The 13,844-nt window shown below is 39.5% G+C and overlaps 1 protein-coding gene across 1 annotated transcript; it reads right to left on the reverse strand.

The window, feature by feature from the left end:
• Positions 1–10,566: 10,566 nt before the first annotated feature.
• LOC149189017 (pentatricopeptide repeat-containing protein At1g11290, chloroplastic-like) lies at positions 10,567–11,874 on the reverse strand. The gene has a single exon (XM_089410103.1). The coding sequence runs from the start codon at positions 11,872–11,874 to the stop codon at positions 10,567–10,569; it is 1,308 nt and encodes a 435-aa protein (XP_089266229.1).
• Positions 11,875–13,844: the final 1,970 nt, after the last annotated feature.

Genomic DNA, 13,844 nt, shown 5'->3' on the forward strand with positions numbered 1-13,844 from the left:
TGTAGAAAAGTTGTTTTAACATCTAACTGTTCTAACTCAAGATTAAGCAATGCAGTTAGTGCCAACACAGTACGTATAGAAACAAGTTTTACAACTGGAGAAAAAATCTCATGAAACTCTATACCTTCAACCTGAGAATACCCTTTTGCTACCAGTCGCGCCTTATACCTTTCAATACTACCATCAACTTTCCGTTTCAGCTTGAAGACCCATTTACATCCAACAACACTTCTCCCTTCAGGAAGCTCTACAAGATCCCAGGTATTGTTCTTGGCTAAGGAGTCCATTTCTTCTTCCATAGCCATTTTCCATTTCTCGCTATCTGTATCATCTACTGCTTCCTGATAACAAGAAGGTTCCCCATCTTCAGTAACCAAAGAAAAAAATGAAGCAGAATCTTCATACCTTTTGGGAGTTTTCCTTTCCCTTGTAGACCTTCTCAGAGCGACTGGTTGCTGAACTGGTTCAGAAACTTGCACTGGTTCAAAAGCTTCAACGACTTCCTTTGTGTCTTCAACACCTTTTTCTCCAGAAGTCTCTACTTCCTTTCGACTGTCACCGAAAGGTCTAGCCTCCAACTGAACTCGTTGACTCAGCAATACCTATTCCTGTTCAATTCTTTCAACATTTGATTTTAACAAAGAGGATTCATCAAATGTTACATCTCTACTAATGACTATCTTCCGCAATGTAGGATCCCACAACCTATATCCTTTCACTGCATAGTCATACCCGACAAAGACATAACATTTCGACTTTGGATCTAATTTTGAACGCTGATTTTTCGGAATAAGAGAATAAGCATCACAGCCAAATATCCTCAAATGTGAATAGTCACAAGACTGACCTGTCCAAACTTCTTCAGGAATTTTACAATCAATTGCTACTGAAGGTGACCTGTTAACTAAATAACAAGCAGTAGATACTGCTTCTGCCCACAACTCCTTTTGCAAGTTAGCATTGCTGATCATGCTTCTGGCTCTTTCCATAAGAGTCTGATTCATACGCTCAGCAACACCATTTTGCTGAGGAGTATAAACAACAATTTTGTGTCTCACAATGCCCTCATCCTTACAGTATTGTTCAAATTCAACAGAAGTGAACTCACCACCATTGTCAGTTCTTAGACATTTAATAGATTTGCATGTTCTTTTCTCTACCATTACTTTAAATTGTTTAAAGACATTTAATACATCAGCTTTCCTTTTTAGCATATAGACCCATACTTTACGAGAGTAATCATCAATGAACGTTAAAAAATACAATGCACCCCCATATGACACAACAGGAGAAGGCCCCCATAGATCAGAATGAATGTAGTCTAAAACATCTTTACTATTATGATTTCCAACTTTAAATCTCTGTTTACACTGTTTTCCATACACACAATGTTTACAGAAATCTAAATTCAAGGATTTCAGACCGGGAAGAGATTTACGTTTCATCAGTATATGAAGACCTTTCTCGCTCATATGACCCAAACGCTAGGAGAAGAAACAACAAAGAAACCACAACAGAATGATCAAGACACGAAACTGAATAAGAAACTGAATTAGAATTTGTTATTCAACAATGAATCTCCGCACATTACATTCCATGGGCATTTGATAGTTTTTATATCATCAACTGTCGTTACATAACTAATTATTTGGTATAAAACTGTCTAGTTACATTTTACCTAAAGTTACTAATTCGTTGTCAAACTAACAAACTCCACCTTGACAACAATTTTCCTAATTTCTTGCCCATGCCCATTCATCATCTTTTCTGCAAGCCAAGAGAAGCTAAACACCACCGCAACTTCTCTAACTGGCTTTGTGAACATGTCTGCACAATTCTTTTGTGTATGGACCTTTTGAAGAGCTACTTTTTCGCCATCGATCACATGTCTCAGAAAATGATACTTTACATCAATGTGCTTGGTTCTGCCGTGATAAGCAGGATTTGTATCCAAGTGAATAGCGCTTTGACTATCACAAAGTACATTCACTTTCTCTTGCATCCTTCCAATCTCATCGAGCAGACCCTTTAACCAGATTGCTTCTTTACTGGCATCTGAAGCAGCTATATATTCAGCTTCGGTAGTGGACAACGCAACTGTTTCTTGAAGCTTTGACATCCAAATAATTGCTCCACCTGCAAGAGTAAAGACATAACCTGTAGTAGATCTTTTTTTGTCCAAATCACCTGCATAGTCAGCATCTACATATCCGTAGACTGATCCTTCACTACCATTAAAGACGATGCAATGGTCACTTGTGCCTCTTAGATATCGAAGCACCCATTTCACTGCTTGCCAATGTTCTTTACCTGGATTTGCCATGAACCTGCTGACAACTCCAACTGCATGTGAAATGTCAGGTCTTGTAGATATCATCACATACATTAAGTTGCCTACAACGTTTGCATATGGTACATGAGACATGTACTGCTTTTCTTCATCAGCTCTAGGACTCAAAACCGAAGAAAGCTTAAAATGGGAAGCTAAAGGAATATTAACAGGTTTCACATTATTCATAGAGAACTTTTCAAGTACCCTCCACATACTTTTGCTGTGACAACCAAAGCTTACCATTTTTCCTGTCTCTGTGTATCTCCATGCCCAAGATATGTTTTGCTGCTCCAAGATCCTTCATATCAAACGTCCTAGAGAGTTGATCCTTTAACTTGTTGATCTCTTCCATGCTTTTGCTTGCAATAAGCATATCATCAACATACAAAGCTAAGATAATGAATATGCCATTGAAACTTTTGAAGTACACACAATGATCATACTCACTTCTTATAAAGTTCTGGCTCACCATGAAGGAATCAAACTTCTTGTACCATTTTCTGGAAGACTGCCTCAGACCATACAATGATTTCCTGAGCTTGCAAACTAATCTTCTGCTGCGACCTCGTACAAAACCTTCTGGTTGTTCCATATATATCTCTTCGTTCAAATCACCATGTAGAAAAGTTGTTTTAACATCTAATTGTTTTAACTCAAGATTAAGCAACGCAGTTAGTGCCAACACAGTACGTATAGAAACAAGTTTTACAACTGGAGAAAAAATCTCATGAAACTCTATACCTTCAACCTGAGAATACCCTTTTGCTACCAGTCGCGCCTTATACCTTTCAATACTACCATCAACTTTCCGTTTCAGCTTGAAGACCCATTTACATCCAACAACACTTCTCCCTTCAGGAAGCTCTACAAGATCCCAGGTATTGTTCTTGGCTAAGGAGTCCATTTCTTCTTCCATAGCCATTTTCCATTTCTCGCTATCTGTATCATCTACTGCTTCCTGATAACAAGAAGGTTCCCCATCATCAGTAACTAAAGCAAAAGATGAAGCAGAATCTTCATACCTTTTGGGAGTTTTCCTTTCCCTTGTAGACCTTCTCAGAGCGACTGGTTGCTGAACTGGTTCAGAAACTTGCACTGGTTCAGAAGCTTCAACGGCTTCCTTTGTGTCTTCAACACCTTTTTCTCCAGAAGTCTCTCCTTCCTTTCAACTGTCACCGAAAGGTCTAGCCTCCAACTGAACTCGTTGACTCGGCGATACCTGTTCCTGTTCAATTCTTTCAACATTTGATTTTAACAAAGATGATTCATCAAATGTTACATCTCTACTAATGACTATCTTCCGCAATGTAGGATCCCACAACCTATATCCTTTCACTGCATAGTCATACCCAACAAAGACATAACATTTCGACTTTGGATCTAATTTTGAACGCTGATTTTTTGGAATAAGAGAATAAGCATCACAGCCAAATATCCTCAAATGTGAATAGTCACAAGATTGACCTGTCCAAACTTCTTCAGGAATTTTACAATCAATTGCTATTGAAGGTGACCTGTTAACTAAATAACAAGCAGTAGATACTGCTTCTGCCCACAACTCCTTTTGCAAGTTAGCATTGCTGATCATGCTTCTGGCTCTTTCCATAAGAGTCCAATTCATACGCTCAGCAACACCATTTTGCTGAGGATTATAAACAGCAGTTTTGTGTCTCACAATGCCCTCATCCTTACAGTATTGTTCAAATTCAACAAAAGTGAACTCACCACCATTGTCAGTTCTTAGACATTTAATAGATTTGCCTGTTCTTTTCTCTACCATTACTTTAAATTGTTTAAAGACATTTAATACATCAGCTTTCCTTTTTAGCATATAGACCCAAACTTTACGGGAGTAATCATCAATGAACGTTAAAAAATACAATGCACCTCCATATGACACAACAGGGGAAGGCCCCCACAGATCAGAATGAATGTAGTCTAAAACATCTTTACTATTATGATTTCCAACTTTAAATCTCTGTTTACACTGTTTTCCATACACACAATGTTTACAGAAATCTAAATTCAAGGATTTCAGACCGGGAAGAGATTTACGTTTCATCAGTATATGAAGACCTTTCTCGCTCATATGACCCAAACGCTGATGCCACAGACGAGTACCTGCTTCTTCCTTTTCTGACGCAACCGCTGCTTCACTGATCTGAGTACTTCCTTTTAACCTGTAAAGATTTCTGACCTTTTCTGCCTTCATAACCACAAGGGCTCCTTTAAAAACTTTCAAGACGCCATCCTGACCTGTAAACTTATAACCATCTGAATCCAACACTCCCAAAGAGATTAAATTTTTCTTCAAATCAGGTACATGTCTAACACTAGTTAATGTCCTAACCGTGTTATCATACATCTTAATCCTGATATCTCCCATCCTAACAGTCTGACATGACACATTGTTACCCATAAACACAGAACTACCGTTTACATTTTCATACGAGGTAAACCAATTTCTATGTGGGCACATGTGATGCGAAGCACCAGAGTCTAACAGCCAGCTATCAAAACCCTGAGAGATATTACATTCAGGTGAAGTTTCATCTATCATACATAATTTTTCAGTAGATAAAACTTCGTCTATCATACCTGAATCGACCTGATTCGCTTCGTTCTTCGGGTTTTTGGATTCCTTTCGTTTCCAACGGTCCTTCTTCAAGTGTCCAACTTTACCGCAGTTCCAACATTTTGCCTTACAATTCTTTCCCTTCGATTTTGATCTGGAAGACCCCCTTGATTTTTCTCCTCTTTCCTTTGAGCGTCCTCTAGCGACCATGGCTTCTGATGCAGCTGTTTCAGTGCTGGATTTCCTTCGTACTTCTTCAGACAGAAGAGATCCCACGACTGATTCAAACTTCAAAGAATCAGCAGAGCTGAAGCTGATTGAAGTTACGAAGTGATCCCATGATTCAGGCAGAGAACACAACAAGGTTATGGCTTTATCTTCTTCCTGTATTTTGACTTCCATATCTGTGAATTGACATATTAGTGTATTAAAAACATTCAAATGTTCTGCGATGTTTGAACCTTCTTTCATTCGAAGATTGTATAACTGTCGTTTCAGATAAATTCTGTTGGTTAATGATTTTGTCATATAGAGGTTTTCAAGTTTTTCCCACAATCCTGACGCCGTAGTCTCTTCAACAATGTTGAACAGAACTTTATCCGCTAGGCATAACCGGATGGTACTGAGAGCTCGGGCATCCAAGTCCTCCCAGTCTGAAGTAGTCATGGTTGCAGGTTTCTTAGTTACCCCATCCAATGCCTTGTGCAACCTTTGTTGCATAAGCAGATCCTTAACCTTCAGTTTCCAAAGAGCAAAATTGCTCGTTCCAGTGAATTTCTCCACCTCGAATTTTGCATTCGACATCTTGACCATTTTCTAAGACTTTCAATCTTCAGTCTAGGGTTTAAAAAAAAATATTTCAATTTTCTTCTTCCAAAAAAAAAATTCCAATGCCAACAAAGGATTTCCAAGTTTTAACTCTCCCTACTTCAATTGCTGAATAATTTTTCCAGGGAAAAACCTCTGTTTTTTTTTTAAATTCAAAGAAAACCCTTTTTTAAGAAAACCTTCTTTTCTCCTTTCCTTTAAAAAAAAACTGTTTTCTTTTTTCTTGACTTTCTCACATTCACCCCTTTAAACAAAAAATTCTTTAAATTAAAAAATACCTGGATTTTAACAGCAACTTCGGCTCCTTCACGCAGCAAAGAAAAAACGCCTCACGCAGATCAATCATTCAACTCGCACTGCAGGTTCTCACTCTGGGCAGCAATCTGGCAATCTCAACTCGCACTGCAGGTTCTCATCAAGCAGGTTTTCACACAGGCAATTATTCAACTCGCACTGCAGGTTCTCACTCCGGGCAGCAATCTGGCACTTCACGCAGGGACGTAGGGATAGGCTCTTTCATGGAGGCAGCAACTTCGGCTCCTTCACGCAGCAAAGAAAAAAACGCCTCACGCAGACGCTTCACGGAGTCTCAACTGGCAGCAATCTGGCTCTTTACGCAGGGACGCAGAGACCCTTCACGCAGGTCTGGCAGCGTGGAACTTGGCTGGGCGCAAAGATCTGCTTGCCTTCATGCAGAGACACCTTCACGCTGAGAATGCAGCCTTCACGCTGAACGCAGAGACGCAGAGACCCTTCACGCAGAGAATACAGGGTTTGGCTCAGTTTTCTCGACTTCCTCCCTTCATGCAGCCTCTCGACAGCACTCCTGGACTCCGGACTCAACCTCTCGACAGCACTCCAGGACTCCCGACTCAATTCACTGGCTCCGATACCACTTGTTGGTAGAATGGGAGAAAAATAGGAGAAGAAACAACAAAGAAACCACAACAGAATGACCAAGACAGGGAACTGAATAAGAAACTGAATTGGAATTTGTTATTCAACATGAATCTCCGCACATTCAATATTTAACTTCGATCCAGAGACCACCTTCTTAAAAGTTCCTCTGCAGAACTCAATAAAAATATGTTTAGGGCATGCATGGCTTACACGCTCCTCCTCCTCAGCACGCAGCAACTCACGGTCTAACACGCAACAAAACGCGCTCTAGTCTCCTCCTTGCAAACCGTGTCACCTCTGGTTTGATGGTTTTTTCCACGCAGAACGCAGATCACACCGCAGGTGTTGCCCTCCTCAGGCAGGGCAGACCCCACACACGCTCACCTCTGGTTCGATGGCTCTGGAGATGAAATTCGTCCGACAGAGATAAAATTCAGCGCTCACAACTTCACCAACAATGGATAACCATAAAGCAAAAAACCCTCGTTCGGTCTAAACTTGCAGCTTCACGTACTGTGGTTTCTGGCTCTTTTAGACTTGTTCGTTTCAAAAAAAAAAAACGCAACGTCTTTCTCTTCGAGGGCTCCTAGGCAGAGTCACGGGCTCTGATCTTCACGCAGGGTAGAGCTGGGCAAACCTTCGCTCCTCCTCCTTGCATACAGGCTCCGATATCTTCAGGCAACAAACCGCTCGCTTCTGGAGAGACTTCACCAACAATGAATCTCCCTTCAGAGAATAGACACAGAGCCTCTGCACCAGCACACAGAGACAATAAGCGGCAGAGCGTTTGGCAACAGCTCCACGCAGGCAGATGGCTTTCATTCATGCAGCAAAGCCCACGCACGCCTCTTTTCGCTCCTCACGCCACGCAGCAGCGTCCTTTCTGCCACTCAGCAGCAAGTCTTCCTCTCTTACACGCAGGCAACAACATGAAGTACACGCAGGGTGCAGCGACGGTGGTCTGACAGCCTCTCTTGCACGCAGAGGTCTCTGGTCACGCAACACTCATACAAGTGGTCTTGCACGCAGCACAATCCTCCTTCAAGCTTTGGCAATATGCCACGCTGGTCTTTTAACAGGCAACAACTCAACTTTCAAAATTTAATTTAAATTTCCAAAAAATATTCCCAGGGCTTGCATTTTCTTCTTCAAAAAATATTCTCATGGCTTGCATTTTCTTCTTGCTCCTCATCGAACCATCACTCAACGGACATCGCTGGTTTGTGCAACGAGCTATTGCTTCAACCAGTGCCACCACTTCGTGGATGGGAACATTTCGAACAGCTATCCCAGGCTCTTGCCAACCAGAGCTCTGATACCACTTGTTAGGGTTCAAGAGAAATAAATATCACAATCAAGAAACACACATTCAAACCATGTACACCATGATGGTCTGGAAAACCCCAATTTTGGGGAAAAACCAACCAACAATAGATCTATTATTGTCCTTAGCTAAAACACAGCCAAGCCGACCAACAACCTGAGCTTTCACCGCTCAACCATCGCTACTTACAATGGAGAATACACAAGCCCTTTAAAGGCTTCAACTACATGTAATACCATGAGCTCAATACCATGAGTCACCAATACTAGGTGCCCAAAACCACAACTGTTAACCATAACTGTTGACATAACCTCAACTCTACCATAAGGTCAAGTTTATCTAACAATCCCCCCTTTAAACTTGACTTTGGATATTCCTTGGCCAAATCTAGCCAAATTTGCCAAGTGAGAGAGCCACCACTCACCTCCAGGCCCTACCCAGTCAATGTTAGGGTATTTAATAATCTCACACACTATACTAGTTCAGCATGCTTCATCATACCACCACATGCGTCCCCATATCACCCAAGTGGACGTTCAGACTTTACCAATGATTTACCGGGGTACACATGCCTTACCAGGTCTTACAGTCATATACCTATTTACATAAAAATTTCCACTTCAACAGAGATTAGATTTGGCAGACTCTTCATGCTCTGCTCATGCAGCACTTCACGCAGAGATGGGGAAATGGCTATGGAAGAAGAAATGGACTCCTTAGCCAAGAACAATACCTGGGATCTTGTAGAGCTTCCTGAAGGGAGAAGTGTTGTTGGATGTAAATGGGTCTTCAAGCTGAAACGAAAAGTTGATGGTAGTATTGAAAGGTATAAGGCGCGACTGGTAGCAAAAGGGTATTCTCAGGTTGAAGATACTTTCATGAGATTTTTTCTCCAGTTGTAAAACTTGTTTCTATACATACTGTGTTGGTACTAACTGCGTCGCTTAATCTTGAGTTAGAACAGTTAGATGTTAAAACAGCTTTTCTACATGGTGATTTGAACGAAGAGATATATATGGAACAACCAGAAGGTTTTGTACGAGGTCGCAGCAGAAGATTAGTTTGCAAGCTCAGGGAATCATTGTATGGTCTGAGGCAGTCTCCCAGACAATGGTACAAGAAGTTTGATTTCTTCATGGTGAGCCAGAACTTTATAAGAAGTGAGTATGATCATTGTGTGTACTTCAAAAGTTTCAATGGCATATTCATTATCTTAGCTTTGTATGTTGATGATATGCTTATTGCAAGCAAAAGCATGGAAGAGATCAACAGGGTAAAGGCTCAACTCTTTAGGATGTTTGATATGAAGGATCTTGGAGCAGCAAAACATATCTTGGGCATGGAGATACACAGTGACAGGGAAAATGGTAAGCTTTGGTTGTCACAACAGAAGTATGTGGAGAAGGTACTTGAAAAGTTCTCTATGAATAATGTGAAACTTGTTAATGTTCCTTTAGCTTCCCATTTTAAGCTTTCTTCGGTTTTGAGTCCTAGAGTTGACGAAGAAAAGCAGTATATGTCTCATGTACCATATGCAAACGATGTAGGCAACTTAATGTATGCGATGGTATCTACAAGACCTGACATTTCACATGCAGTTGGAGTTGTCAGCAGATTCATGGCAAATCCAGGTAAAGAACATTGGTAAGCAGCGAAATGGGTGCTTCGATATCTAAGAGGCACAAGTGACCATTGCATCGTCTTTAATGGTAGTGAAGGATCAATCTGCGGATATGTAGATGCTGACTATGCAGGTGATTTGGACAAAAGAAGATCTACTACAGGTTATGTCTTTACTCTTGCAGGTGGAGCAATTAGTTGGATGTCAAAGCTTCAAGAAACAGTTTCGTTGTCCACCACCGAAGCTGAATATATAGCTGCTTCAGATGCCAGTAAAGAAGCAATCTGGTTAAAGGGTCTGCTCGATGAGATTGGAAGGACGCAAGAGAAAGTGAATGTACTTTGTGACAGTCAAAGCGCTATTCACTTGGCTACAAATCCTGCTTATCATAGTAGAACCAAGCACATTGATGTAAGGTATCATTTTCTGAGACATGTGATCGATGGCGGAAAAGTAGCTCTTCAAAAGGTCCATACACGAGAGAATTGTGCAGACATGTTCACAAAGCCAGTTACAATAGAGAAGCTGCGGTGGTGTTTAGCTTCTCTTGGCTTGCAGAAAAGATGATGAATGGGCATGGGCAAGAAATTAGGAAAATTGTTGTCAAGGTGGAGTTTGTTAGTTTGACAACGAATTAGTAACTTTAGGTAAAATGTAACTAGACAGTTTTATACCGAATAATTAGTTATGTAACGACAGTTGATGATATAAAAACTATCAAATGCCCATGAAATGTAATGTGCGGAGATTCATTGTTGAATAACAAATTCCAATTCAGTTTCTTATTCAGTTTCGTGTCTTGGTCATTCTGTTGTGGTTTCTTTGTTGTTTCTTCTATTTTTCTCCCATTCTACCAACACTTGCCTCCTCGAGATAATGGAACAACACTCCCAATAGTAACTGAATCGGGTTTTATGCCTTGCAGTAGCATTTGAGCGAATAGCTTTGTGGCTACATTGGCTGTTCATTAAGCAGATAACCAGCAATCATCGCATTCCATGAGACCACACTTCTTTCAGGTATCCTCTCAAACAATTTGTCTCTAGAGTCCTGCATTTGGCATACATGTCAATGAGGGAATTCCCAACAACAACATTGAGCTCTAAGCCATTTCTAATTACATTACCGTGGATCTCCTTACCTTGTCGCAGAGCTGGTAAACAGGCACACACGGCTAGAACGCTTACTACAGTAACAACACCAGGTTTCATACCTTGCCCCTGCATTTCACCAAAACATTTCAAAGCTTTGTTGGCATGGCCCTCCTGGGCATACCCTGTAATCAAAGCATTCCAAGAAACCACATCTCTGTCACGAATGTTGTCAAACAAGACCTGTGCAGTCTCTAACCTTCCGCATTTGGCATACATATCATTAAGGGCATTGGACAAAACATCTGACTCCAATCGCCTCCTGATGACAAAAGCATGAATCTCCTTACCATGTTGCAGGGCTGCCAATTGCGTGCAAACCGAGATAACAGTCACCATCGTAACGGCGTCTTTCTTTACCCCTTGCCGCTGCATTTCTCTGAAAAGCATCAGAGCTTCACCTGCAAGTCCATTCTGTGAATACCCAGCAATCATAGAATTCCAAGATACCAAATCTCGTTCAAGCATTTTGTCAAACACTTGGCGTGCATCCTCCACTCGTCCACATTTGGCATACATGGCTATAAGTGAATCCGCCACAAAAATATCCGATATAAACGCTGTTCGAACTATATGGCCGTGAACCTCAATACCCACTTGCAAATTCAATAGGCTCGTGCATGCCTTGAGTAGAGACGGAAAGGTAAACCTGTTCGGTTTCATATCTACCAATTCCATTTGTTTATACAATTCAAGCGCTTGCTCCGGGAAACCATTATTTGCATACCCTCTGATCATCGCATTCCACAATGAAACATCGCGCTCGCATGTTTCATCAAATAGAAGGCGTGCGCAATCCATTTCACCCAACTGAGAGTACGTTGCAACCAGTTTTGTGAGCAAAAGGGTGCTGTGATCAAGTCCCGTTGTGATCATGCGGGCATGAAGCTGTTGCAGTTGCTCTATGTGGGTACAAGCCTGCAAAACAAAAGCGAAAGCGCTGGGATTGATGTTCCTGGAATAGGGTTGACGTTTGCCAGAGACGGCAATGGCAGAAGCAGTGTGATGCAGAAGTTCGGCACTTGTATTCTGAAGCGAGAAGAGTGTATTGGTTTGATTGCTTAAGGTGGAACTGCTAGAGTTACCCAAATTTTGATATAATAACGTAGGAGACTGGAAGGGCGAGTCCATTGCACAGGCCATGACTGCTTTGGAGTTTATATCAAACTGAATCGAATGGTTGAATAGAGTGCCTATGCACCACATGGCCTAATCATTTAAGATACTTTCATAACAGACACTGAAATGATTCATTCTTAAATTATCTAAAATCATTTTATCACGATATCTACAAATTTTAGGCATAGTCTATTTTGAAAAATGTGGTGGTCGTTTTTCTCTTTCTCGGTTGTCTCACATGTCCCGTCATTGTCTCTGTTTTCAGCAATCCCTTCCCGTCCGGTTTGCACATCATTACTTATTTTCAAATTTGTAAAACTTGCAATAATCACTTCACTCTGCACCCACACTTATAAACCCTGTATTTGTCATTGAAGCAAAATTTGTAAAACTTGCAATAGTCACTTCACTCTGCACCCACACTTATAAACCCTGTTTTTGTCATTGAAGCATCGCAATTTAAGATTTTGACAAGAACCCAGTACAAAAAACCACTTTAACCAGTGTCCGAAGCCGTTTTGACTCTCCTCTTTTCGCCATTTTTAAGAAATATTTATGGTTTACAGTGTAACAGTTGACGGCCCTTTAGATGTCAGAAAACAGTGCATTATTTACTTTAACCAGTGTATGAAGCCGTTTTGACTCTCTTATCGCCATTTTTAAGAAATATTTCTGGTTTACCGTGACATGTTGTATGGAGTCCTAACGAGGCGGAGGAATTGAGGAATTGCGCCGATGGCCAAATGTGGTCAGAATTCGGGCAAAAAAAATTCAAATTTTTTTTAGAGGCAGTGTTTGAATCGTGTTTTTATGGTGGAAATGGATTCAGCACCATCAAAAATGTCTAGGACACCTAAAATTTTGAAGTTTAATAACTATAACTTGGATTTACAAAAATTCTTGCTGAATTTTCTTTAAATATAACTGGAATTTCCATAATTTTTTGAACAACAGACTATGCGTGCTTCTCAATGCAAATTTGACAGTGTGTTCTCACATTTGATTTATTTAAATGTAAGCAATAAAATGTTGTAGAAACATACTTGGTTGCTGCGAATTTGACATTTTGTGTTTTTGTTTTGAACTTTATCAATACATGTAACAACCTTCAGATTGAGATCTAGTTAATTATTGTTGTTTGTTTTGTTTTATTGTGTTTTTTTCTTTATCAATATATGTATACTAGTAACAATTTTTAGGTTGAGATTTATTTAATTATTGTTTCTAAAATGACTTTGTATAGCTGTTCATTATTATGGAGAATAGTGAATATTTATGGAAGTGCTTTTTTTGAACTATAATTATATGGTTGTTTTAGTGTGAGGTGTGCAAGTGCATTTTATATTGGAATATTTTTGGAAGTGCTTTTTTTAATATTACAATTACATGGTTGCTTTAATGTGAGGTGTGCAAGTGCATTTTATATTTTTGGTAGTTGTGATTCCAAAAATCCAAAGATAAATTTTATGATTATTTAAAATTGTTGTTAAGATCATGAAATTTGTATAATTAAGGGTTTTTTTGGGTGTATATTTCTTGAAGTGTTATTATTAATGGCACAATTATATTGTTGCTTTAATATGAGGTGTATAAGTGCATTTTGTATTTCTAGTAATTGTGATTTGGAAAACTCAAATATAACTTTCATAATTATTTGATGTTATTATAAAGATCGTGAAATTTGTATGATTTGTAGGTTTTTTTGGGCAAATATTTCTAGAAGCATTATTAATAGTGGCACAATTATATGGTTGCTTTAACATGAGGTGTGCCACTGCATTTTGTAGTTTTAGAGGCAATAATCTAGAAAACCCAAATATAAATTTTATAATTATTTGATATTGTTATAATCATTATGAATTATTTAAAAAATTCAAAAAATCTAATATAAATTTCGTAAGTAAGATATTATAAAATATTTTACAAAATCTAAAATCTAAATAAAATAGTAGATTTTTTTTTTTTTTTTTTTTTTTTTTTTTTCACAAAATTTC

The sequence above is a fragment of the Pinus tabuliformis genome, chromosome 3_1 (assembly GCF_031772625.1).
Source record: "Pinus tabuliformis cultivar Carrire ecotype Pingquan chromosome 3_1, CPIR1, whole genome shotgun sequence".
In the NCBI taxonomy this organism is placed as follows: Eukaryota; Viridiplantae; Streptophyta; class Pinopsida; order Pinales; family Pinaceae; genus Pinus; species Pinus tabuliformis.